The sequence below is a fragment of the Lonchura striata genome, chromosome 25 (assembly GCF_046129695.1).
Source record: "Lonchura striata isolate bLonStr1 chromosome 25, bLonStr1.mat, whole genome shotgun sequence".
In the NCBI taxonomy this organism is placed as follows: domain Eukaryota; kingdom Metazoa; phylum Chordata; class Aves; order Passeriformes; family Estrildidae; genus Lonchura; species Lonchura striata.
In genome coordinates, this window is record NC_134627.1 from 6,453,665 (window position 1) to 6,478,691 (window position 25,027).

Consider the following 25,027-nt stretch of genomic DNA (forward strand, 5'->3'; position numbering starts at 1 on the left):
TCCTTGGGGCGGGCAGCAGGATGCTTTTATATCTCCTCTCCTGTGTCAGCACTGTGTGGCCCTGCTGAAAGGTTCTGGGAGCTGCTAAAATATTAACAATGATGACAGCGACAGGCCAGCTCAGACTTTTGCACTTAAAATTGTTGATCTTAGCACAAGGCTAAGCATGGCAGCAGAGGCGCCTTTGCCCGGCGGCACCGTGCGCTCCCGCTGCGCTGACTGAGGAGCAAACAGCATCTCCGGGCAGGCCCCCTCCCTCCATCCCGCCCTCGGTTCCTCTTCAGCCTCTCGGAGGTTCTGCCCGAGGTTCTGTCCCTCCCTGCTGGGCCAGGGTCGGAGAAGGGGTTCTGCCATCCGCAAAGAGCTGCAGCCCCCGGCGATGCCACCTCCGTGGGGAGCCGGGCTGTCTGCTGCCGCTCAGGGTGCGGGACTGGAGACCCTCGTCCTGAGACCTGACCCGCCATTCTCCGGGGCGCTGGTCGCACACGGCATCTCAGTACCCTGAAATTCAGGTGCCCTCCCCACAGCCCCGCGGTGTCACCTCCCTTTGCGCTCCTAGCCGCGCACCTTACCGACCCCCAAAGCCCCTGGGAAGAGCCTGGGGAGTTGCCCTGTGTTCCCCCAGTCCCAGCCCGGGGCAGCCGTGAGCGAGAGCGGGGAGGATGCCCCCGAGCCCCTGCGCCGCTGCGGGATGCAGCTGCGGGATGCAGCACCGGGATGCGCCGCCGCCGTTCCCCCTCCCACTCCGTGCGGGAGCGCGGCGCCGAGGGGGGGTTGGACCGCGGCGGCGCGCGAGCTGCCTTCATCCCCCCCCTTCCTCCTCCTCCTCCTCTTCCTCCTTCTCCTTCTCCTCCTCCTCCCCGAGCGCGCTCGCACGGCCGGGAGCGAGAAGCCGCCGGGAGGATGCTGCAGACGGCGGCGGAGCCGGGCGGCTGGGCAGGTAGGGCGGGCGGGGGCGGCCGGGCTGCCGGTACCGGCGGCCGCGGGGCCGGGCTGCGGACACGGGGAGTTGCAGGCTAAGGAAAGTTGCGGGAGGGGGGAGATGCGCTGGAAGGGCCCCGGGATTCGGGATCGGGGCCGGATGATCGCCCGGGGCAGGCGCCGCTCCCCGCGCTCCATCCCGGCGGCGCCGGGCAGCGGGGCAGGGGCGGCGGGGATGGCGGAACCCCGGCCCCGCTGACCACCCGGAGGGGTCAGGCTCGGAGGGAAACTTCTTGAGCGGAACTTTACCGAGGCCCCGGCGCGGCCCCGCTCCGGCGCGGGGCTGGGGTTCCCACGCCGAGCGGGACCCGCCGGTGCCGGTAACCCCGGCTCGTCCCCGCCGGGTGCGCGCACCGTGGGGTGCAGGCGTGGGTCCCCCACGGGTGTGTGCGGGTCTGGGGTCTGCGGCAGCACCTGGGCGTGAGCGGCGCTGGCCCGGGTATGGGGCTCTGAGCAGCCCTAGCCCGGCTGTGGGGTGAGCAATGTTAGCCCGGGTGTGGGGTGAGCGGTGTTAGCCCGGCTGTGGGGTGAGCGGCGCTGGCCCGGGTGTGGGGCTGAGTGGCGCTGGTTCAGGTGTGGGGTGAGCGGTGTTAGCCCGGGTGTGGGGTGAACAGTGCTGGCCCGGGTTTGGGGTGAGCAGTGCTGGCCCGGGTGTGGGGTGAGCGGCACTGGTTCAGGTGTGGGGTGAGCGGTGTTAGCCCGGGTGTGGGGTGAGCAATGTTGGCCCGGGTGTGGGGTGAGCGGTGTTAGCTCAGGTTTGGGGTGAGCGGTGTTAGCCCGGGTTTGGGGTGCGCAGTGTTAGCCCGGGTGTGGGTGAGCGGCACTGGCCCGGGTGTGGGGTGAGCGGTGTTAGCCCGGGTGTGGGGTGAGCGGTGTTAGCCCGGGTTTGCAGTGCCCGGCCCTGGCCCGGTTTTGCGGTGCCCGGCCCTGGCCCGGGTTTGGGGTGCCCGGCCCTGGCCCGGTTTTGCGGTGCGCGGCCCTGGCCCGGGTTTGGGGTGCCCGGCCCTGGCCCGGTTTTGCGGTGCCCGGCCCTGGCCCGGGTTTGCGGTGCCCGGCCCTGGCCCGGGTTTGCGGTGCGCGGCGTGGCCCCGGTGCGCGGCCCAGGCGGGGCAGGGGGCGGTGGAGCGGTGCTCGGCCCCGCCGGGCCCGGCTGTGCCGCTGCCGTGCCCAGCGCACCCTGCGTGTGCCCCGGCTCCTCGCAGAGCTCCCGGAGCTGCAGCGTCCGTGCCGGGACCGGGACTCGAGGAGCTGAGCTGGGAACGCAGCCGAGGCTCTGGCGGCCTCCACGGGACTCTTGGCTCGGAGGGAAAGGACCTTCAGAGAGCTGCACAAAAGCGCTTTCTGCTGCCTGTGGCTCCGGGTGGGAGCAGCGGGATCCCCTGCTCCAGGCATGTGGAGGCAGAAGCAGATTGACCTGGTTCTCCCCTGGCCATTACCAACAGACTTTGTTGTTAGCTTGGAGCAGCAGCGAGTTATGGTGGAAGCTTTTAGGGAGTTTGCATCGGGGTGGGCAGGGCTGGGGCTTGCTCTGCCCCAGAGCAAACCCCACGGATCCCGGCACAGGGACGTGCCTGTGCCCGCCCCTGGCAGCGCCGTGGCAGGGCGGTGAGTGCCGATCCTGCGGGATGGGCGTGTGGGAAAACAACATCTTGGCACAAGAGGCTGCGATTTGTTTTCGGAGCAAGATTTGAAAGTGCTGCTTAAATAGAAGAGATGATTCTCTGTGGAGGTGAGCAGTCTAGAGCCTGGAATTGCACTCCTGGAGGCTGTTAGGGGCTTCCAGGTTCATTCACAAGTGTGCAGGGATCAGCTCACTGGCATATTGCTGCTAAAGCTGCCCCTGCAAGGACTGGATGTGTCTGTGGGTCCCACAAAGTATGGCAGCACCTTTTCCCCGCAGGGACGAATTTTGGGTGGAAATGTGAGGCAGGAGCTGGCCCTGCCCTGCTCAGTGCTGTGCGCACATTGGCTTCATCCCCTGGTTACCTGGGACCTCTGAGTTGGGAGTGGAGATGTTTGTGAGCTGCTGTGTCTGCATGTGGGGCACGGTGCCTGAAAACAGCACCAATGGGCAGTGTTACTGTGTGTGACAGCCTGTGGATAAATGAGCCTCTGTCCCGGCTGCCAGCCTGGCTGGGAGTTTCTTCAGCCACCACCATCCAAATCCACCACCACTGCCTTTTTTTCCGTGACTGCAGGTGTTTTCCAGTGGAGCATCCAGCCCAGAGGCTTTGCTGAGTGATGTTTGTCACTTGGGTGGAAGGGCTCCGTGGGGATGGAGGAGCCGTGTTGGTCCCTTGGTAGCTGCCAGTGTGATTCTCTGCCATATGCAGAGTTCAGGGCAGGGTGCTTGTTCTTTAATCTGCCACATGCGTTGGAAAAAAAGGCTGGTGTGACCCTGGATGTGGCTCCGGCTGTGAGCCCAGAGCCAGGCTCTGCGTTAGCAGGGCTGTGGCATCATGCCAGGCTGTGACTTCTGCTGCGAGTCTCGTACACGAGCATCCCTGAGCTGGCATCCCTGAGCTCCCGTCCCTGAGCTGGCATCCCTGAGCTCCCACTCCTGAGCTGGCATCCCTGAGCTCGAATCCCTGAGCTCCCACTCCTGAGCTGGCATCCCTGCGCTGGCATCCCTGAGCTCCCGTCCCTGAGCTGGCATCCCTGAGCTGGCACCCCTGAGCTCCCACCCCTGAGCTGCCATCATGCTTGGCCGGGGCTCCAGAGTGGCTGCTCTCGCTTCCCAAGTGCTGCTTAAGTCTGACAGAGCAGCAGGCTCTGTATGGAGAGATCAGGAGGCTGCTGTAACAGTCCCAAGAGTAAGAAATATTTCTGGGGGCTTGTGGCTCGCTGGCCTCAGGGCTTGGACTTCAGTGCTGGACTGTGGAGGACTGCATGTCCTGGCCGTGGTAGGTGAGGGCTGGGGTCTGGCTGCTCAGGTGAGGAGGCACCATCCTGCTGGAGGTGCACTGCCAGTGGGCTCAGAGCAGCCATCCCATCCCATCCCATCCCATCCCATCCCATCCCATCCCATCCCATCCCATCCCATCCCATCCCATCCCATCCCATCCCATCCCATCCCATCCCATCCCATCCCATCCCATCCCATCCCATCCCATCCCATCCCATCCCATCCCATCGCATCCCATCCCATCCCATCCCATCCCATCCCATCCCATCCCATCCCATCCCATCCCATCCCATCCCATCCCATCCCATCCCATCCCATTCTCTGCACTGCTGATGGGGGCTGATGTTCTGCCTGGCGTTCCCAGCTGTCCCAGGACAAGGCTCCTGTCCAAGTGCCCGTGGGGACGTGGGCAGGGACAAAGACAGAGCTGCCCCCGCTGGTTCTGCCAGCGCTGCCTGCTGCTCATGCCATGGGCTGCAGGAATGTGCAGAGCCTGGAGCGATGCTGTGGCCCCACAGAGCGGCACCAGGAGCTCACCTGGCTGTGCCCATCCACAGCCTTTCCAACCCAAAAATACTCCTTGAGCATTGCCCCAGCATCCTCAGACATCGGCTCCTAGAGGAACCCTGCTCTCTGGGCTCTTGTTTGTTATATTTCTGGGGATCTTCCTCTTGTTTGGCTTTTCTCTAACGTTTCTGGGGAGGTCGATGGATTTCTACGAGTGCACAGCACAGGTTTGCTATTGACTGAACAAGGACCTTTGCACAGATGTTCCCAATGCAGCACTGGATATGTCAGTCACATCTCTTTACACTGCTGAATTTCCAGGGCTAAAAGCAAACCTGCTGTGGAAGCACCGGACAGTCTCCAAAACGTGCCAGACTTACACATTAAAAGGGCAAAAATTCCCTTTCCAAGCCCTGCAGCACTTTCAAGTGCCTCTCCTCAGCTCAGTCGGACCAGAGTTTGAGTGTTCCAAAGCCAGAGCCCCCAGTTCTGCAGCTCCTTAATCATTTCTAGGGATGATAAAAATGCAAAAATGTGCTTCCAAAGCAGAATAATGAAGCCCATGAGGGTCTATTTGTCAATTTAGCAACGATATTGTGATGTACAAAGGCTGTTTCTTAGTATGATGTTCTGAGATTGCCTCCAAAATAGCACCATAATTTCTGTGTCAGAAAGCCCCTGTCAGGAATTATGTCTGTGCTCTCAAGGAAACCCAGGCTGCAGCTGCAGCATAACAACGGCTCCATTTCTCTTAGAAATACAACAATTTACTTGCCAGTCATCAAAGGGAACCTGCAGATTTAGGAGCCATGAGCCACTCTGCGAGCACGGGATGCCCCAGCTCCCGTGGGAGTCTCGCTGGTGCTCCCCTGGTGCAGGTGTTGGTCTTCCAGAGGCATCAGGGTGCCCGTGTGCCCAGCCTGGCTGCACCCTGGCCGTGGCACAGGGCTGGCACAGGTACACCAGGCTGGGGGGAGCTTTGCTCTGCATGTCTGTGGGGCAGAGTGGGTGTTTCCCAAGCGCTCCTGACTTCACAGGGGCTGAAGGCACAGAGAATCCCTCGCTGTCAGAGGGCCCTTTATGGTGATTTTTTTATAAACCCCACCACTTTTCCCCTGCAATGTAAACAGCCTTTTCCCCAGGATGAATCCTGGGCAGGGTGCCAGGGAGAGGGGCTGGTGGTGGGCTTGGGGCGGGGGGCCCTAGAGGGGTGGGCTCAGGAGGAGTCCTGGTCACAGGGGAGGGTTCTGGGGGAGCCTGGCTCTGCTGAGGGCTCCCAGCCCTTGGCACCAAACTGATCTGTGCTGCTTTGAAATGGGAACGTTCCTGAGTCGTGATTTTCCCTGGCCTAATTATGGAAAATTTTTAATTAGTTGATAAGAAAGATCACTGGGAAATTGCAAAGGAAACATTTTGAGGTGAAGCCCTAATCTGTGCCTGCGTCTGCTTGGAGTCAGGAGCTGCTCCAGCTGCTGGCCCCTGGGCTCAGGGTGCTGAGGGGACTGGGCATCCCTGCTGCTTCCTTTGGTGAGGTTCTGGATTCCTCTGGCCAACAGGTTTGATCCTGGCAGCGCTGTGCCAGCTCTGCTCTCTCCTCTCCCTTGTGCTCGCCAGGCAGGGAATGAGCTGGGGCCTCTGTTGGGCATCAGGCTGATGCCACTCTGTCTCCAGTTTGAGTGCTTCTCCTCCTGATCTGGCCACTGGCTCTTGCTCTGCATCAGGGGGATGAAGGAACTGTTGAATGTAGGGTGGGTTTTGCCTCTGTAGGATCCCAGGGGGTTCTCATCTTCCTATCACCTCCCAGTTCTCTGAGAACTCTGCTGCCTTGCAACTGGGAGAATCCTGCAGCCACTGCCCTGGGGACATCTTTGGTCACATCTTTGTAAAACCACATGGCAAAGAGCTAAGAGCTTTTTGGAGGATATTTTTCCCTTTATCTGAAGCAGGAGAGATGTGGAACCAATGACTTGCCTCTTGCCAGTTGCCACTTGGCTCTTGCTGGTGCCACTGTGATGCTGCCCTGCATGTCCCTGCCACGACCAGGACCAACGTGGCAGAGATGCCAATGGCCACCACTGCTGGTGACTGGAAGCCAGGAGAGCAGGACCCTAGCCTCCTGGTTTTTGTTGATGTGGGTAATTTCTGGCACATTTTTGGGGGCTTGGGGTTTTTTTTTCCAAACTTTGCCTGTTACTGTGTGTGATTTGCTGCCCTTGGCCTCCTCGGCCCGGGGGATGTGGCGTGGCCGCTGTTTGTCTTGGTTCTCTGCGTTGGTTGGAAGGGCTGAAGGCACAGAGCCGGTCTGTGCGCTGGGCTGGAGGCTCTTCTGAGGAGCCTGAAACGCTGAAAAAAACCCATAAAAATCCCAAACAAGGGGAGCTTGTTATGGAGCCAGCAGGAGACTGGGAGTGGCACAGAGCGGCTGCGGAGGGGAGAGCTGGGGTGGGGCAGCGGCTCCCCGGGGCAGGTTCCTGCACCCCAGAGCCCTCCCGCCCTGCGCCGCGTGTGCTCCGTCTCACGCAAGGCCAGAGCCTATAAATATCCCAACTCCAAATTTTCAAGAAGTATTAGGAACTCTCCAGGCTTATTTTTGAGGGCTGTTACGAAAGGGCTTTAGCGGATTAAAGCTCTCCCAGATTAATCTGTGCTCAGCAAGGCGGAGGGTGCAGGAAGGGCAGTGCCAGCACTGTGATGCAGGGGGTTCACCCCGACTCCTGGGCTCCCCACTCCCCATATTTCCAGTCCCCCACTTCTCCCAAACTCCACTGAGCCCCCCCAGACCTGGCCATCATCTGTAGTGCTGCAGGTTTGCACAGGTCAATGTCAAATTTATGTGCCCTCTGGTTTCCAGAGGAGGTAATTAGCCAACAGGTGCAATAACAATTTAATTAGTGTGTCAAATAAGCGAGCCAGTTGTGGTGCAGAGCATGCTGTGCCTTTGGAGGAGTCTTCCAAGGGCTGGGGATATGCCAGATGGGAAAATAGCAATTCCCTTGTCCAGGCTGGGGTCTGTCCATCCTGGGTCTGTGCAGGGGCTCACTCCTGGCCAGGAGCTGCTGCAGAGCTCAGGGAGGGACCTTGGACTGGCACTGCAGGGCTCACACCTGTGCCAGAATCTCGCCTTCCTGGCCAGATGTGGAGGGAGATGATGACTTTTGCCAGAATCTTGGGACAGGATGGGCACTGAGTGATGCTGACTTTGGCAGAGGAGGAACCAAAGGGGTTCAGAGACACCTGCCAGCCACCTGCACCTCCAATGCTGGCCTGCTACCAGCACTGCTGCGGTGCCAGTGCTGCTCCCACGGCCATGGGGTTCTGACCCAGGGATGTGCCAAGGTGGGTCCTGGTGGCAGAAAACCATCTCCAGCACCTGCTGGCTCTTGGCATCTGCTTGGTGCTGGGAAAGCTTTTTAGTTTGTCCTTGGGAGCACTTCTCCTAAGGACTTGGGCAGCCCTCTGGCAAGAACACGGTGGTGTGTGGCAGTGAGATGCTGGCAGGTGCCAGGATGCCCCTGAATGCCCCGGGGGCAGCTCCCCACTGCCCACCCAGCTTTTCCTTCTCCTGCCAGTGGTGGGAAGCCAACCCCTCTGCAGCCCCAGCTGAGGGACCGCTGGCTGTGGAGTGACAGAAGATGCAGGATGCAGGATCCCTGGAGGGTCAGGGTGGTGTGATGCTGTGGTCCCAGGCAAGGTCCCTACGAGGTGTGTCACCCATGGGGAGAGGCACTGCTCGGTGGTGGATTCCCTGCTCTATCACTGATAAACAGCTGCCCCTTTGACAGGAATCCTGTTTTGGCTGTGGGTGGAGCAAAGTGTGGCTGGTCCCGGGGCCTCATGCAGATGGAGCATGGGTCTGTTGGAAGGTGGTCTCAGGTCTTGAGGTGTCGAAGACCACCCTAGATTGGGGGTGGCTCCGTGTGGTGGAAAAGTCTCTCTTCCAACCCATGCTTCCAAAGAAAACTCAGCAGTCTCTGTTGTTTGGTCTCAAGGCAGTTTATTGCAAGTTATCTAAAAGATTTTCTTCTTGAAGATGCTGTGGTTTGCTCACAGCTCAGGCAGAGGCACACACACACCCTGACATCCTCTCTGACCCCGACTGCTTCTTCTCTCCCTGCCCAGGGCTGCTGCTGTCTTTTATATGGTACATTACGTGTGACATGGTTACAGTTTTCCCCAATGCCTATTACCTATATTAAATGGTGATTTTCTATCTTTTATATGGTACATTACGTGTTACATGGTTACAGTTTTTCCCCAATGCCTATTACCTATATTAAATGGTGCTTTTCTACTCTAAACCAATCTGTGAGTGCCAACATCACCAAGAACATGGAGGTAAGGAAGAAGAAAGAGGAAGGACAGGACCAGCCAAAATCCCTCCATCTTAAAACCTCTGACCCCCATGTACAAAACCAAAACCCCCCTGTACAGGTGTTAAAACCCTACTGTACAGCACTTAAAAATTCTTCCCTCTACTTTGTGACTACTTCTACTATAATATCTAAACTTTTGTGACTTCTCGTTCTTCCTGCAAGGTTGGCAAATCATTCCATGGCTCAAACCCAAAATCACAGCTGTTTCCAGCTGCCTGCCAGGGTCTCAAATGCTTCTGACTGACCTGGGCCTGGAACCTCCAAAAATGTCTGAGGGACATTTGGAGTTCCAACATTGAGGGGCTGCAGGGGTTTGTGCATTGCCCTGCTGGGACAGCGACTCTGCCTCCAGCACAGGGATTCTCATGGCAGGCAGGGTCACAAAGACGCCTCTGTGGAAGATTTGGCCTCGCCCTGCCTGCCCTGGCTCCAGCAGAGCTTTGGTGGGTTAAATCAACAACAGAGAGCAGGAAACCCTGCAGAACCCAGAGGGCTCTCCCCCTCTCACCACCGAGCCCCATCCTGCTGTGGGATCAGGCACTGCCCCACTGTGCCCACTGCCAAGCTGAGTGCCAAAAATCCTGCCTTTCTTCACCTGCTGACAAGACGTTGGAAAAGGGAGAATTCTTTAAAACATAAAACAAATAAAATTAGGTCTTCTGGTAAGGGATTAAATGGGGGCCCTCAGCTGTATTTATAGAAGGTTCAAAAGTAAGTCTGTTCCCAGACTGAATAAATATTTTGCTCAGGCAAGCACGATCTTCAGTTCATCTGTCTTGCAAAGACTTGAGTGAGAGGGGAATTGATTTTCTCCAGCCTGAACAAGGCAAGCGCCTCTCAGACCCAGATAGAGAGTGAAGTCCCATTATCGGCTGAAATGGGGAAGCAGCTGGGAAATCATTAAAGAGAAAGCAAAGACAAAGCTGCTTTAGGGAGGTGACAATTTGCTGGGGCTGCCACCCCTGACACGGCTTTGGGGCTGCGTCACTCTGGCCCCATCAGAGAGTTTGGTGGCACTGGGTGACGATTTGGCAGCAGCAGCAGCAGCTGCCCGTGGAGACGGGAGCGGCTGGCACCTGGCACTGGTCGTGTGGCTGCACAGCTCCATGCCCGGGGGAACCTGTGAGTGGCTCAGCTCACCCCCTGGATGGAGGAGGATCCATCCAGGTGTGGTGGCAGTGCCAAGGATCATTGAGCTCATTCTCCACTCCTGCGTGGATCACCTGGAGGTGCGGACATGCCGACAGCCAGGTCAGCGCTGCCAGACACGGAGTCACCCAGGGCTGGATCTGCTCTCACATTTGGGTTTCTGCACTCAAACGCCTGCCGTGCTGTGGCTGCCCTGTCTGCAAGGATGAGAGCAAATTGCTGGCACATCCCTGTCACTGTCCCCAGCCTGCAGGGTGCAGCCATTCTCATGGTCCTCAGGCTGGTGCAGGTGGTGCGGGCAGAGGTTCCTCTGGCAGTGATCACCCCAGTGCCAGGGTTACAGCACAATTCCAGCCCAAAGAGCTTCTTAATTCAGCACCTGGCGTTTGCAGACATCAGTTACAAGGCAAGAGCTCAGTGCTCTGCTCCTGATCAAGGCAGCTGCCAGGTCAGTGCCAGGGTGGTGTGAGCTGAGCTGCCAGGGCCAGCAGAGCCACCCAGCTCCCCGCAGCTGCAGCGCTCCCCTTGCCTTTTCCCAGGTCAGAAAGGAAACAATAAAAGGGAGAATGAAGAACAAGCCAAAGCCCATGGCAGTCTTTTCCAGCTTCTTCTCCCCATTTTCCATGGCAGAAATACATCAAACAGATGTTTGCCTGCAAGAATGTTCGCCTGCAAGAAGGTCCCCAGCCCCAGGTGGGTGTCTGGAGCTGGGACACCGTGAGGCAGCGGTGGCAGTGCCTGGCGAGAGTTTGCTGTGTGAGCTCTGTCTGCCCCGCACTAAAAAAGGCACAAAATGAGCAAAATGATGCGCTGAGTCACTAATCGTTCATCCGCTGCTTTAGTCACCAGTGCTCCCACACCGGGGACGTTTGCTGAGGGGGCACAAACTGAAGTGTCACCGCCTTAAAGGAATGTGGCCGAAAGCAGTGAAGAGCTCCTGCTTCACGCACAGCTTCTGACACCAGCCAGACCATTGGGCTCCATGGCCACAGGAGCTGCTCAATTAATGACAACTCCCTGATGAATGCACTGATTAATCGTGGCCGCGTGCTGCGGCGCTGGGGCCCGCTGTGTGCGGAGGTGGCGGTCGCGGAGCAGCTGCTGCCATGTCCCGTGACAGCCCGGGTCACTGTCCCGGCCTCTGTCCTCCTCCCACGGGCATCGCAGCTCCGTGGGTGCTGCTCCGTGGGTGCTGCTCCATGGGTGGCACCTCCTGCTCGGGGTTGTGGGGCTGAGCCGGGGGGCTCTGTGCCTCAGTTTCCCGTCTGCCAGTGCTCCCCAGTGCCCCCCACTCGACACCGGGCTGCTTTGGGCGTGTAAGCCGCCGTGCCGGAGCCAAGTGTGTGTGAAAGAGCCTGTCTCAGCGCAGGGAAGAGCCATAAAGGGCCTATTTATGGAGCTGGCTCCTCGCAGTGTTTTCAGACACAGCCCTCGCATGTTTTCATAACAGCAACGCCTCCAGCTCTCGCCAGCTCCAGCGCCGCTGAACCTCTCGCCGCTGTGCCCCGCACGCCCAGGGGAGCCCGGAGCCCTGGCAGTGGGCTGGCGACTGCGGGGCTTCCCCTTGGCATCCCGGCCCTGCTGCAGCCCCGAGGCAGCTCCTAGGGCCGTGCCTTGGCTGCCTCTCTTGTCCTGGCGGCGCCCTGGCACCGTGCCCACGCAGGGACATGCCTGGACCCTTGGCACGGATGGGCTCTGCGCAGACTTGTCAGCAGCCCCTTTGCCTGGGGTACCTCACCACCAGGTTTCCCGTTGCCTGGAATTTGCTGGCGGGCAGCACGGAGCGCAGCTGGAGGAGCAGCAGCTGCCAGGCTTCGCCCTGGGAATGCCCTAGGGACGGACCAGCCTCGCCCTGGCCGTGGCCCTGCGCTGCTCACTGCCCAAACGTGCAGCCGATGTGAGCCCGGCTCTGCTCTGCCCCTGTGCCAGGCGCTGGTGGCAGCGTGGCAGCGGCGGTGGCAGCGGTGGCAGTGGCATGCACGGGTGGGAGGCAGGCGAGCAGAGAGGGAGCAGGAGACAGGACACAGGTACTTTTTCATGAGTCCATTCTGGAATTCCTTTCGAACAGGAATGCTGACCCACCCGAGCTGCTTAAATAACGTCAGTGGCGCTGCCCAAATAAATACTCAGCTGCCACCTGCCCTGCCAGGCAGCCCTCGCTGCCCTCCGGGAGCAGAGCTTTCCCAGTCTAATGGCACACACGCTGCTCTGCTGACACCGGGGACCTCCAGCACAGCACAGGATCCTCACACTGCAGCAGCTGGGTTCCACAGCTTCATCCCAGTGCTGCAGGAGCAAGGCACTGAGTCCTGGGGCTGGCAGGAGCCGGCAGCTGGGAGAGGAGAGGAGGAACCAAACCGTGGCCAGAGGAGGGAATGAATCCAGGCCGTGCTTGTCACTGAACTGATTAAACCCGAGCTCTGAGACTCTTCTTCTGTCCTCTAGCCAGTGAGCAGTGTATAACTTCATTACTCCACATTCAGGAGACACTGAGGGATGTGGGCAATTCATTATCATCTGTCCCATTTCATTTCCCGGCCTGTCAGCTCTGGCATCCTGGTGTTCACAGGCAAGTCAGGGTTTGTTTCAAGGTGTGAACTGAGGCTGAAGGGCAGTGCTCCTGCAGCACGGTTCTGGACAGGACCCTTGATGTTCCCCCCCTCGCACAACCCCCTGAATATCAGACTAGCCCAGAGGTCCGAGGCTGCGAGGGGAGTAATATCAGGAGATGGCAAAGATTTCCAAAAGAGGCTCTTTACCTGAAATACATTGGTTCAGCTCTCTTTATTCTGTGGTATCCATGTGGAGAGCGGGGCAAAAGAGGACGAACAGGAAATGTCAGGGGTCTGTATAGACTTTGGACAGGGTGGGCTTCCCTGGCTCTCCACCAACCCCATTGGGGCAGGAAGGAGGGGTCTGGGGATATCTTGATCAGAGTCACAGGGTCCCGGGGAAGGGGAAACAGAATGCCCATGAGCTTACTGTAACAGACCCTTGCACCCCCATCACTCTTGGGGACCCCCCAGCAGCACCTCGGGAGGCTCAGGGATTTTGTGCCACCCCTGGGTGTGGCACCACCATCACCAAGCTCAAGGCTTTAGGGGCTTGACTTCAGAGCTGCCCCTGTCAGCAGGGACCTCAGGTGCTGGGGGTGCAGCGTCATTCTGGGGACCCCCAACCCTCAGCTGACGGGAATGCAGAAGCGAGGGATGGTTTTAACCTGGTTTCTGATGCCTCTCTTCCCGATACTCCGGTGCCATTGTCCAATATCAGACAGATCCTTCCTGCTGTGCCCCCTGGGGACACCAGGGAGCTCCTCCCCAGCCCCAGGGCAGCAGCAGTGGGTCCTGCTTGCCTCAGATCCTGGTGACTAATTGCTCTGCAAAGAGCATTTCTCACAAGTTTCTTTCATAAGAAATGATAACAAGGCTTTGATTTAGCTCTTCTTTTCCTTTCTTCCTGTCTTTTTTTCTCCCTTCCTACCCCAAATGCAGAAGCCCCTTTGATCGTGTGGGTTCAGGCTCCATAACAAGCATCTCTGTTTGTGTCGGGGAATTGTCAGTGTGGTAACATGACAGCACAGTCTCCTTGTCACCTCACACACAATGAATTATTCCTTCCACTCTTTCTTTGCACCATCTCTGGGATAAATTACTGCTCCCAGATGGGCTTGTCACCCAGCAAAGCATCCTTAGCCTCTGAGATGATCCCTGCCCGGCATGGAGTGCCGGCCACTGTGGCTCACCCAAGGCTGCAGCAAAACGTTGGAGTGGGGAATTGTCAGCCTAGCTTGAAAGCAAATTGCTTTGCCAATTTATTTTCTTTCTTGTGTATGAACATATTTTTCTTAAAGGGATGCTGTCACATTAAATATGGAGCTGCCAACTGCAGGCATTAAAAAATCATGGGTCGTCCCATTTTCTTTCCTCCCACTCGAAATTCTGAGAAAACAATAAATTCGGGGTTCTTTTTACTTGTCATTTGTCTTTCAGCTCGAAATGCTTTTGCAAACTTTGCCCAGCAGCTGGGAGGTTTGGGAGCTTCAGCACCATGGCAAGTGCCGTGGAACTGGGGCACATGGGGCTGGCAGGGGGGTGGCCCCAGCCACGTCGGGGTGTCCGGCTGTCCCCGGACTCATCTCCCCCAGGGCAGATCCAGAGCAGTGCTGGAGCTCAGGAGCCTCCCCTCCCACCACAGCAGATGGGACTGAGCCACTGCTGGTAAGGAAATCTTCCCCAGATCTGTCTGTCAAGGGTGTTCACTGTCAACAAGTTGCCTGGACACCGTGTCACTTTGTCACATCTCCTGTGACAGATGCAGGAAGTCCTTTTCAGCCTTTATGTTTCCAAGCGCTTTTTTTAGGGAAAGTAATTCAAGTAGTTTTGTTGCACTTCGACAAAGTGTGTTTCCATGCAGCCTTGCTGAGCTGGGGAAGGGAATCAGGCATTTGTCACACCGAACAACTTCATGGCAGTTTTTGGAATGTGTGTCTGATGGATCTGGGATGGGAGCATGTCTGACCTGGTATCAGGTATCAGAAATCTCTCATATATAAGAGATCTCATAGAAAACAAGTTCCAGATGGGTCTGGGTCAGTGCTTTCCCTTTTTTCTGCTGCAGCAAATCTCCCTCCCACAGCTGCAGATAGGGATAAGTCTCTTGCTACTCTTTAATTTCAAAGAAAAATCTCTTCCAAATCGGTACTGTACTGCAGCCTCACAGCTCAGCAGGGCTCAGCTGCCCCCCAGCCCCTCCACGTGGGCTCCAGAGCCTCCCCCAGCAGGGTGTTTGATAACATTGATTTTAATAAAGCTCTGGGCTTGTTTTGATGGATGGATCCAAAGCACTACATGGACTTAAACAGATCCCCTTGCAAATATCTCTATCTGATACCCCTGGCGTGACCGGACTGCAAATGTCACTTGCTTAGCACTATCAAATATTTAATTTGCGTTGTAATAGAGGAGCCTTTGAGAGCTCCAGCTTAAGCTGGAGGTCTCCTGTTAGCCAGCAACTCTCCACAAATTCATTTAAAAGCCAATTTCTGCCCTGAAAAGCTCCTGAAGCAGATGTGGGAGTGAGGAGAGCTGGGAGGGGAGACAGTGCCCACCTCTGCTGTGGGACCTGCTGGATCCCTGCTCATCACTGTAAGTGCTCGTGGTGGGTGGGGGAAGGGGATTGGCAATGCCATCCCATCCTGTTTGTGCCAATGTTGGTGGCGTTGTGTGTGCAGTGGCACCGCTGCTGACCCTGCTGTCGGTGCCTCCAGTGGGGGTGGCAGCTCCCCAGGAGATGGCCTGGATCCCATTCTGGATGCTGCACTTGTGGAAAATCATCTTTTCTGAGAACTTCCCTGTGGCAGCTTCAGCGAACAGCGAGGGCAGCACGAGGTGCTGCCAGGGCCCAGAGCCTCCCTGTGCATCTCCTGCTTCTCTGTGGTTTATTTCCCAAGAGAGCACAGTGGCTCTTTGAGACGTGGCTCTACCTTTGTGCTGACCACAAGAACCCTGCAGGATGCTGTGATCTTCTCAGGTTCTCCTGATCCAGCAGAGAGGCTGGGGGTGCATGGCCAGTGGGGGTGATGAATCGTGGAGCCTCAGTCCTTCCTCTCCCTACACACCTCCAGCCAGCCCCTGGCAGGGAATGTCTCACTCCCTGCCTCTGTTTGCTCTGCTGTTTCCCCTGCTGGATTGAGAGCAGGTGGCACTGCCAAGGTTTTGCTTCCTAGAGAGGACAGGCAAGTTCCCTGCCCCGCTGCAGAGCAGCAGCATTGTTCCCTCCGTGCTGTCTCCTTCAGCTGGGTTTCAGCTGTCCTGGCTGCCCGGGAGCAGGGCTGGGATCTGCTGATTCAGGGGACACGCAGCCCTGAATGCGGTGTGAATGATCTTGGTGTGCAAAGGAGAGGACAGGCGCAGTGGCACTGAGCTCCGTGTGATGCTCCCTGCCCTCCCGGGGGCTGCAAATGTCCCACTGCCCTTCAGCCTGTGGCAACGGGGCTGAGGGGAATCCTAAGAGCATCTGAGGGTAAGAACTGGGCATTTGGGGGTTCAGAGCTGAGGGCTGTGGGTGTTCTGAGCCCTGTGTGTGCCAGGAGCCAGCCTGCAGTCCAGAGCCCCTGAGGACAGCTCACAGTAATCCTTGCTCTGCCAACGGATGCTTTATGGACTGATCCTAAAATGTGCCTTGCTCCAGCATTAGCAGAGCATATGTCAGGGCTGGGGGCAGCTGCTTTGATGCAGTTATGAAATGCTGGAAGTGCTGCAGGCATGGCCAGCCCCTCCAAAACCTGCCTGGATCTGCTCAGCTCTCAGGCCAGGATGCCAAAGCATCTCCTGCTGCTATCGCAGGTCCCCCGGTGCCTCTCCACGTGCAGGACAGAGCCCCCCGTGCCCTTCCCATCCCTCCAGCAGCCTGGTGCCTCTTGACGAGGTTACACCGGGAGAGCCGCCCCATTGCCCATCTCCCCTGGCGCTGGGAGCTGCTGCCAGGTGCCCCCGCCTGCTCTTGGCTGAAGGTGGCCCCGCCGGTGCCACCGCTGCCAGCTGGCGCCCGCTGCCCCGCGTGACGCTCCGGCCTCTCCGGGAGCTTGCTGAGCCACAGGCACCACCTCGGACGTGCCCGGCGCTCGTCCGGAGGCTGCTGATGAGGGCTGATTTAGTGGCGATCGAACCGCATTTGAAGCGCTCCTTGAAACACGAGACAAGCGTCTGCAGCTCTCTCCGGGCACGGGCGCGGCTGCGGTGCCCCGGGGCCGTGGCACAAGGGCAGCAGCCGGCTCGGCTCGGCGGTGCCAAGGGCAGAGCCTTCACCAACACCAGGTAGGAGCCTCCTGTGCCAGCCTGGGGCACCAGGTGCTGCCCTGTAGAGGCGTTGATGTGTCCGGAGCCCAAAGGGGTGGGTGGGCTGGAGATTGCCTGTGCCAGTGGTGAGGGGTCTGTGAGGAGGCAGGGTGGTGGGGCTGCTGCTCCAGGGGTCTCGGGCTCCTTGGTGGCTCTGCAGATGGCACTGTCAGGGGCCCTGGTGCACACATGCGTGGCACGGGCAGGATCACAGAGCTGCTTAGTGGTGCCAGCCCTGAGGTGATGGGATGCAGCGATCTGAGTCGTGCTCCAGGTGTTGTGGAAGCTCTGGCTCTCCTCAGGGTCCTTGCAGGTGTGAGCAGGGACCTGAAACTGGTCCGTCCTTAGGGGGTTTGAGGGAATTTTGTGACAACTGCTGGTGGCCACTTTCATTCCAACTTTCTTTTACTTCTGCTGCTTTTATTTACTGTTGTGTGTACTCAGCTGGAGGCAAGGAAGGTGGACTCAGTAGAACGTAACCTAGTGAACTCAAACAAGATTTTTTTTTTTCCCTTCAGATTTCTTGCTCTCTTATCAAGTTCATGCACTTTCTGTATTGCTGAATGGAGAGATCTCCCAAATAGCTCTTGTCAGATCCCCTCAGCTCTGTGGCAAAGGCAGCTTGACCTGGGGCAGGTTCTGGTCCTGTGTGTTGGCTCTCTTGAATTGAGTCCAAATAAAAGTCCCATGGGACACAAAGTGGTGCTGATGGCAGGAGGGAGCACGAGGGTCCCTGCTGGGGTAGGACCCTGAGAAAACATCCCTGCACAGATGTTCAGGCTGCCCGTGCATGGAACCTCTGTCCAGGCTGGGATTTCAGCCCTCCCTGTGCCCAGGGTGGCCCTTATGGGTCTGCCTCCAGGTTATTCAGAGTACAGGAAACGTGGGCAAGGACCTGACCTGCACCAAACCTGCTCCCTCACCAGGATTTTGTAGCTTGGCCAGAACTCCACTGCCGTGTGGCTTTCCTGGGATGCTCTGGGGAGCTGTGGGGCACTGTGGGGTGCTGTAGGATACTGTGGGGTGCTGTGGGGTGCTGTGGGATGCTGTGAGATGCTGTGGGGTTCTGTGGGGTGCTGTAGGATACTGTGAGATGCTGTGGGGTGCTGTAGGATACTGTGGGGTGCTGTGGGGTGCTGTAGGATGCTGTGGAATGCTGTGGGGTTCTGTGGGGTTCTGTGGGGTGCTGTGGGGTGCTGTGGGGCACTGTGGGGCGCTGTGGGGTGCTGTGGGGTGCTATGGATGCTGTGGGGTGCTGTAGGATGCTGTGGGATACTGTGGGGTGCTGTGGGATGCTGTGGGATGCTGTGGGGCGCTGTGGGATGCTGTGGGATACTGTGGGGTGCTGTGGGGTGCTATGGGGCACTGTGGGATGCTGTGGGGTGCTGTGGGATGCTGTGGGGCGCTGTGGGATGTTGTGGGGTTCTGTGGGATACTGTGGGGTGCTGTGGGGTGCTGTGGGGTGCTGCTTCAGCACAGTGTGTGAGCATGGAGCCACTTGCAGGGACTGCAGCCTGTGCAAGAAGTTGTGGGGTTTGGAGTTTGCTTTTGCATTCAGGAGCTCAGTAAAGGATGGCCCAGTGTAGGTTTCCTTCAAAAAATCAGCAGCCAAGGAGCGTCCCCTGTGAGCCCTGGGCTCTGAGGGAAGGCAGGAGCAGGGTGTCCTGGGGTCCTGCAGGTGCCATGGGTGCTGATCAGCAAGGTCAGACCTGGGCAGTGGTGGGTGAGTGGCAGCTCATCTGCCCCATCCAGGAGAACCCTTGGGAAGACTACCCAAAAATTTGCAACTGCTTGTGATCCTCCTGCACGGAGGAGACAAAACCTCATTGGTGCCGGGGTGGTGGAGCTGGGATGTGGTGACCCCGTGCTCCGAGCTGGGTTTGTCTCAGAGCCCCTGAGCGTCACTCAACCCTCCCCTTGCCTTAGTTTCCCTCCTGTGAAAGGTAACAGCCCCTCATGCCTCAGCCAAAAGTTCCTCAACGCTTTGCTGAAGAGGTGGAATCTGCCCCAAAGCAGCCTCAGCCAGGGCACTGCCAGCCTGCACACGTGCCACGATCTGTCCCCATGTCCTGTCCCAGCCACCAGCCGCCCGGTCCGTGGCCCTGACACCTGAGAAGCAGAACGGGCGCAGAAGAAATTAAGTGAATGAGACAACAAGTGTGTGTGCAATTAGGACAGACCTTCAAACGCTGCCCCGGGAGCCGGGACAGGAGCTGCTGCCTAATCAGAGCAACAGCAGCGCCCGTTTTAAAGACGAGGGAGACTTTGGGGATACTTTGTCCACATAATGTTCCAATTTTAGCTCCGCGCCCTGGGATGTAATTGCATTAAAAATACCCGGGGAGGGGGAGGATGCCAAGGGCACCCGGCGACCTGCCCGGCTGGCGTGTCCCCACCGCGTGTCTCGCCGAGTCCCTGGGGCCCCGGCTCACATTCCTGCTGCTGATCGCCTCCCAGATCTGCTTTCCGGTCGCTCTGTTAATGGTTATCCTGGGAAAGGCCTCCAGCTCTGTTAGCACTAGTGGGAACCCCTCCCGCTGCTTTAGGGCTACTGATGGAGACGCTCCGGGGCGCAGGAAGGCGCAGGACGGGGCCGAGACCCGCTGGGGAGAGGGGCGCTCACCCGGTGGGTGGGCGAGTGGCAGCGCACCCCTCCCTGCGACGGGGACCCCCTTCTCCTTCTCCCCGTTGCCCCCCGTCTCTGATACTCCCCGTCCCCGCTGTCCCCGGTCCCCGCCGGTGCCCGCGCTCCGCCGTCCCCGCTCCCGCTCGGGCCCGGCGCGGAGCGGCGGCGCCACCGCGGGGCCGCGGCCGGGGCTGCAGCGAACCGAGCCCCCGCGGCTCCCCGGTGCGCCCGGGGACCGAGCCCTCGGAGCCCGCGGGGTGCCGAGCGCCGGGGCCGGCCCGACCAGCGGCGTTTGGACAGCCCGAGCCGAAACCCCGCTGCGGTCCCTGCTGCCCCCGGAGCGTGCGGGGACTGAGTCCCGCACCGAGCCCACGCAGCCCTGCCGAGGATGCCGGGGACATCCCTGCAGGGCACCCTTGGGTCCTGCCCGGCCACCCACAGACGCCCCGGCCCCTGCCTTGGCCCCTTGCCGTGCTGCGGGTGTTTGGAAGGCGCAGCTGCCAGCTCCAAGGCGGTAACTGGATCGCAGGGCTCGGGTGACCTTCGCGCCTCCGAGGCTGTTCTGGATGTCGCAGCGATCCCGGCTCGGGGTCGGGCAGCAGGAGCGGTGTCCCTGCAAGGCAAAGGCCACTGGAGGGCTGTCCCCGACTGACCCCAGGCCCTCCACGGGCGGCTCTTCTCCGTGGTGTCTCTGTGTGGGTCTGGGGCTCCAGCTCACGATGCAAGTTGGTCCCACAGAGCCCCACGTTCGGGACAGGCACCTGCTGGTGGCCAACGGTGCCAGTGCCAGTCGTTCTCCTGCCCTGGTGGGCACGGGCTCTGGGACACCCTCACCGCACACGAGTCCTGCCAGCTGAATCTCTTGCCTGCAGAGAGCTGGTTCCATCCTAACTCTACCTTGGGCCAACCCACAGTGCTTCCCACGAGTGAACAGAGAGACTTGACCTGACACAAGGAGTGTTGTCTAGCTGGAAACTTGGAAGAAGTGGGTTATTCTCTACTCCAGCACTCCTGGGAATGCTGCTGCTCATTCGTCTTGCCCAAATGCTGTTGCACTTGCTCAGGGATCCCCCCAAATTCAGACAACCACGGGCGTGGGACCTGAGCTGGGCTCTCCTGCCTCACCCGGCAGCTGTTCCTGTCCCTCTGTCCTCACAGTGGGTCTGTCCTTCCTCCCGCAGGCATGAAGCGACCCCTGAGCCCATCCCACAGCCCCGAGAGCGCAGTGCAGCTGGTGGAGGAGGCCAGCTGCCCCCCCAGCCAGCCCGAGCAGCGCACGAAGCGGGAGAAGAAGCACCAGTCGTTCACCCTTTGCGAGGTCTGCAATATCCAACTCAACTCGGCTGCGCAGGCGCAGATCCACTACAACGGCAAGTCCCACCAGAAGCGCCTCAAGCAGCTAAACAAGGGGAAGATGCCAGCGGCCCAAGGTAGGAGCCCACCCAGCAGGTCAAGGTTGCCCAAAGGCTGCCCTTGCTCTGGCACAGATGCTCTGTTGGGCTCATGGAAAGTTTGGAAACGCTTGATTTTGTCCTTGGCGCCTGTCACTTGCTGGAACTGCAGGGCTTTCAGTCCTCAAGTGGTTTTGGAGCCCAAGAGGCCACGCTGCGGCGGCAGAGGGATGGACACGTGTGGGTCTGTCCACGTGCAAGCGTGGCTGTTGCTGCTCTGTCTTTGTGGGTGTCTTCTTGAGTTCTGTAGGTGCCACGGGGACGTGCGTGCCCAAGACTGTCAGTTGCTGGGCTAGTGGATGCTGCTTTGCAGGTGCCAACCTGACCGTGTCCCTCCAGGCTCTTGCTGTGCACTTCTCCTGTATCTGTGCTGGGTTTGAGTCAAAATGCTGCTTAGATGTTGGTGCTGAGGCTCCTCACCTGTTGGCTGTGCAGGAATGCTGGCACGTGCAGGTGCCGTGCTGCTGGGCAGGAGCTTGTGCAAGGGCAAGGACTCACTTGCCCTCTGTGCCATCTGCCAGCATTCACCTGGCCGGGCCCAGCTGGCTGCTGCAGATTTTATGCACAAAAGCAGGGAAATGTGCCCAGAAATGTCACCCTGTCACCATGGCTGACCTGCTCTGCCTGAGCCTTTGGCTGTGAGGGATTGTCATCAGCAGCAAACCAAGGGAATTGTGTAGAATGACAAAATGCCTTGGGATGGAAGGGACCTAAAAGATTAAATGGTTCCCTGCTCCTGCTCTTACTAGAGATTGGGCAGGCTGGAGCCATAAATTCCTAGCATGGCAATAGTCATCTGTGTGCCAAATCCTGCCCTGATTGGTGCTGGTTTTGTTTGGGAAAGGCCTGGGATATGCAAAGGAGAAGGTCTCTTCATCAACATTACTGACAGATGGAAATATCGCCGGCTATTTTAATGGGGACAGGGCTCATAAATTCCAGCTTGCAGCTTCCAGCTTCTCCCCTCAATCTGGTTGTGGCCTGATGGGAGGCTGTCCAGGGATGTATTTCCTTCTGAGCCAGAGAATCTTGGAGATGCCAGTGTGCTCTTTGTGCTTCTGCACCGTCCCTGACCTCTGCCAGCGTGGCACCCTGGGGCTCTGCTCTGTTTGTCTGGGGAAACTGCAGACAGCAGCTGCTCCCTGCACCCCGCTGGCCCTCCTCTTCCCACCGGAGCTGACCTTTCCCTGCACTTTTGGATAAAAATGTCACTTCCAGCGTTGTCACTGTGAGCCTTTCCCAGCCTCCTGAGGCGTGACCCGGGTGGCTGGGGACTGACTGATGTGACTCCTGTGCCCCTCTGCACTGTCGTGCCACTGGCACTGGGGGTACTTGATGCCATGTGCGACCCTCAAAATACAAATGGGACCAGCCCTGTCTCGAGGACAAGGGCAGGGCAAGCTCCTGGCCTGGCTGTGGCGCGTGGGCAGGGCTGGCAGGGTGATGGGGTGCTGGGGAAGCCCTGCCCTGCCTCATCACACTCTTCTAGGAGCCCTTCACCGGCCAGACCTGCACCTTTGGGTGCTGAGAAAATGCATCTGCCCTCAGTCCTGGGAGCAGTCACCCCTTCTTGGGCAGCTGCCTGCTCCGGGGCTGGGCTCAGCCTGGCACAGCCCACAGACAGGAATGGCTAACACAGCCCTCCAGTGGCGTGGCAGCACTGGGGGGAGTCTTGGGAGGTTAAAGACAGTGGATTAAATGAAGTAATTGAGTTAGACAAAGATGGGGTGTTCCTCTGGGCTGGAATCTCTGTCTCATGCTGACATCTACAGCTACATCAAAGCAGCTCCCAGCCACCACTCAGTCTCCCTGTTCCCCTCTGGCTCCTTGGGTCTGTTCTTCTTGCACAGGCTGTGATCGCTGGCGTCTCGTGGAGCAAAGCTGCAGAGGAGCGGCGCTGGCAAACATGCTAATCAGTGTCATTACAATTCATTAGCTCTGTACCAGAAAGCCCCCAACTTAAAAACAAATTATTGCTTATTAGACGTTTCATTTTGCAAGACAAATCCCGGATCCTTGTTGTCCTGTGTGGAATCATGGTGAAGGTGATGATTAGATACGGGGTGGTCACAGATGAAAGACGTTTTCGTGCCGCAGATGCCAGTTCTAATCCAAGTGGGTCACGAGTGATTTAATTACTGCCTGTGATTTCCCAGGGAGCCCAGGCGATCTCAGTTTGCTCTCAGAGTCCTCGGGAACCAAACCACTGCCTGGTGCTGAATGAGCAGGAAGAGCTGAGACACCCCAAATGGGGACCAGTGGCTGCAGGGGCAGGGACAGGGGGCTGCTGCTTCCCCTACCCTGGATCATCTCTGGGGCTCCCATCACGGGACAGGCTGAGCTGGAGCATTTCAAAACTTACACCCTGATCCATTGCTCACCCCAAAAGTCCTTTCCACCAGTGTCTGATAAAGTCATGGGATGTAAAGAACAGCTCGTGCACGCTGCTACCAGGGCGTTGTCTCTGGGCTCTGCCAGCCCCCATCTCCCCAAAAGGCAGCGCGAATTGCTCTCCTTTGGAGCACGAGGCTCTGGTTTCCCTGGCAAATCTGAGCTGACAGCAGCTCATACCCCTTTGGCCAGGGTCCATGGGAAGGACACACTGCTCAGGCTTCACACAAGCCCCGAGCCCAACTCAAACTACTTTTCTTGGCTTTGGAGGCTGCTGAGCTGCTCCCCCAAATCGAATGCCAAGGCAGGGCCAAAGCACCCGGAGGGAGCTGTGCCCTGGGGCTGATTTGTGTCACAGGCTCTACCCTGACCTCTCCCTGGCTGCCCAGTGCTGTCACCCTGCCTCACACTGGGGCTGCCTGGTGCTGCCCCCCCACTTGGCTACACAGCCCTGGAACAACAGTTCTTTGCAAAGGGAAAAGTCCTGCTTTTCCCAATTATCCGCTGAAATGTCTGTCCATGCGTGTTTGGGAGCAGAAAGGCTTGAGATGAGCAGAGAAATCGCTGTGACAGCTTCAGCATCACTGGGCCTGCAGCAGGGAGCAGGGCCCCTGGCAGGGATGTGGGGACTCTGGGGGAGCCTGGGCTGCTCTGGGAGTCAGAGGGGGCTGGTGGGATTATCTTGGGTTTCTTGGGGGGTTCCAGATGAGCTCCCTGATTTTGGCAGCTGGCAGGGAACCCACTTGCCTTACATGGCTCCTGCAGGGCTGGGGTGGCAGTGCCTGAGGCTGGGCTGTTGCAGTGACCCAGGAGCCCACGGTGGTGCTCTCGGCTGGTCTGGGACAGCCCTGCTGGGAGACAGCTCCTGACAGCCACCCAGAGCAGCAGAGGGAGGGGAATTGGTGGGTCTGACCATGGGCGGGTGTGAGATCCCACTCCTTGCTGCTGCTCCATGATCCTGGGTCGTGTTCCTGTTCCATGGCCCTGCTCTGTGTGCTCTGGCACCTCGTTCTCAGCTGCATTCCCTCCTCCTTCCCCCCCTGCTCTCTGCTGTGGCAGCCTTTCAGCTGTTCATTACCCACCAAACGGGTGCCAGTCCCTTTCAGCCGTCTTCAGCTGGGCTTTGTCTGCAATAATCCCAAAGTATTGATTTAAATAGTTTGCAAACATGTGGGATTAGGGTCTAATTGGGACTAATCGAGGTGCAGCAGTCATGTCAGTGCTAAGCTGGGGCTGGGACATTTCTCACATCTGCCCTTGATGGAGCTCCCAGCCGTGCCCAGCCTTGGTGCCTGCCAGGACCTGCTCCAGCAGTGCCAGGGGAAATGTTCTTTCTTGCCTCCTGCTTTTGGGACTTTTTGGAGAAATTTGGCAGGGACAGGCCAGTATCTGGCTGGCATGGCAGCGTCCATCACCAGGTACACTGGCAGCACATTGGGCTGTCCCAAACTTTCCAATGGCAGATCCATGCCCAGCCTAAGTGTTAAAGGGGATTTAACATTTGGCTGGGACAGACCCTGCATCTGCCAGGTGCTGATCAATACCTTGTGCCTGAGCAGCACCAGGGCTCAGATTTTAAGCTTCTGTGAATTTATGAAGGACAAACATATGGAGTCCTCCTGCTCCATTGGCCTCGGCTGCTCCCTTCAGCTGTGAGCAAAGAAGAGCAAAAATAGCTTTTCAGATCAGATTTGAATAACCTGGAATCTCAGTGGAAGAAATATAATGGTTTTTTCATGTCTTAAAGATGCTGGCTGGGATCAGGAATAATTTGAAGAAGCTGAATTGGGTAATTGTACATTTTC

General features: G+C 58.3%; 1 protein-coding gene across 4 annotated transcripts in view; it reads left to right on the forward strand.

Annotated features, from left to right (window-relative positions):
• The first annotated feature begins 815 nt into the window (after nucleotides 1-815).
• ZNF385C (zinc finger protein 385C) overlaps nucleotides 816-25,027 on the forward strand; it is a 61,205-nt gene continuing 36,993 nt past the window's right edge. For 2 of the 4 annotated variants that reach the window (XM_021532883.3, XM_021532884.3), the window contains exons 1-2: nucleotides 816-940; nucleotides 20,562-20,810. In XM_021532883.3, the coding sequence (XP_021388558.1) occupies nucleotides 904-940; nucleotides 20,562-20,810 (286 nt within the window). In that variant the 5' untranslated portion in view covers nucleotides 816-903. Of the gene's footprint in view, nucleotides 941-2,609; nucleotides 2,711-20,561; nucleotides 20,811-25,027 lie in introns of those variants that run through there. The other 2 variants (XM_077788291.1, XM_021532886.3) reach the window with 2 other exon arrangements.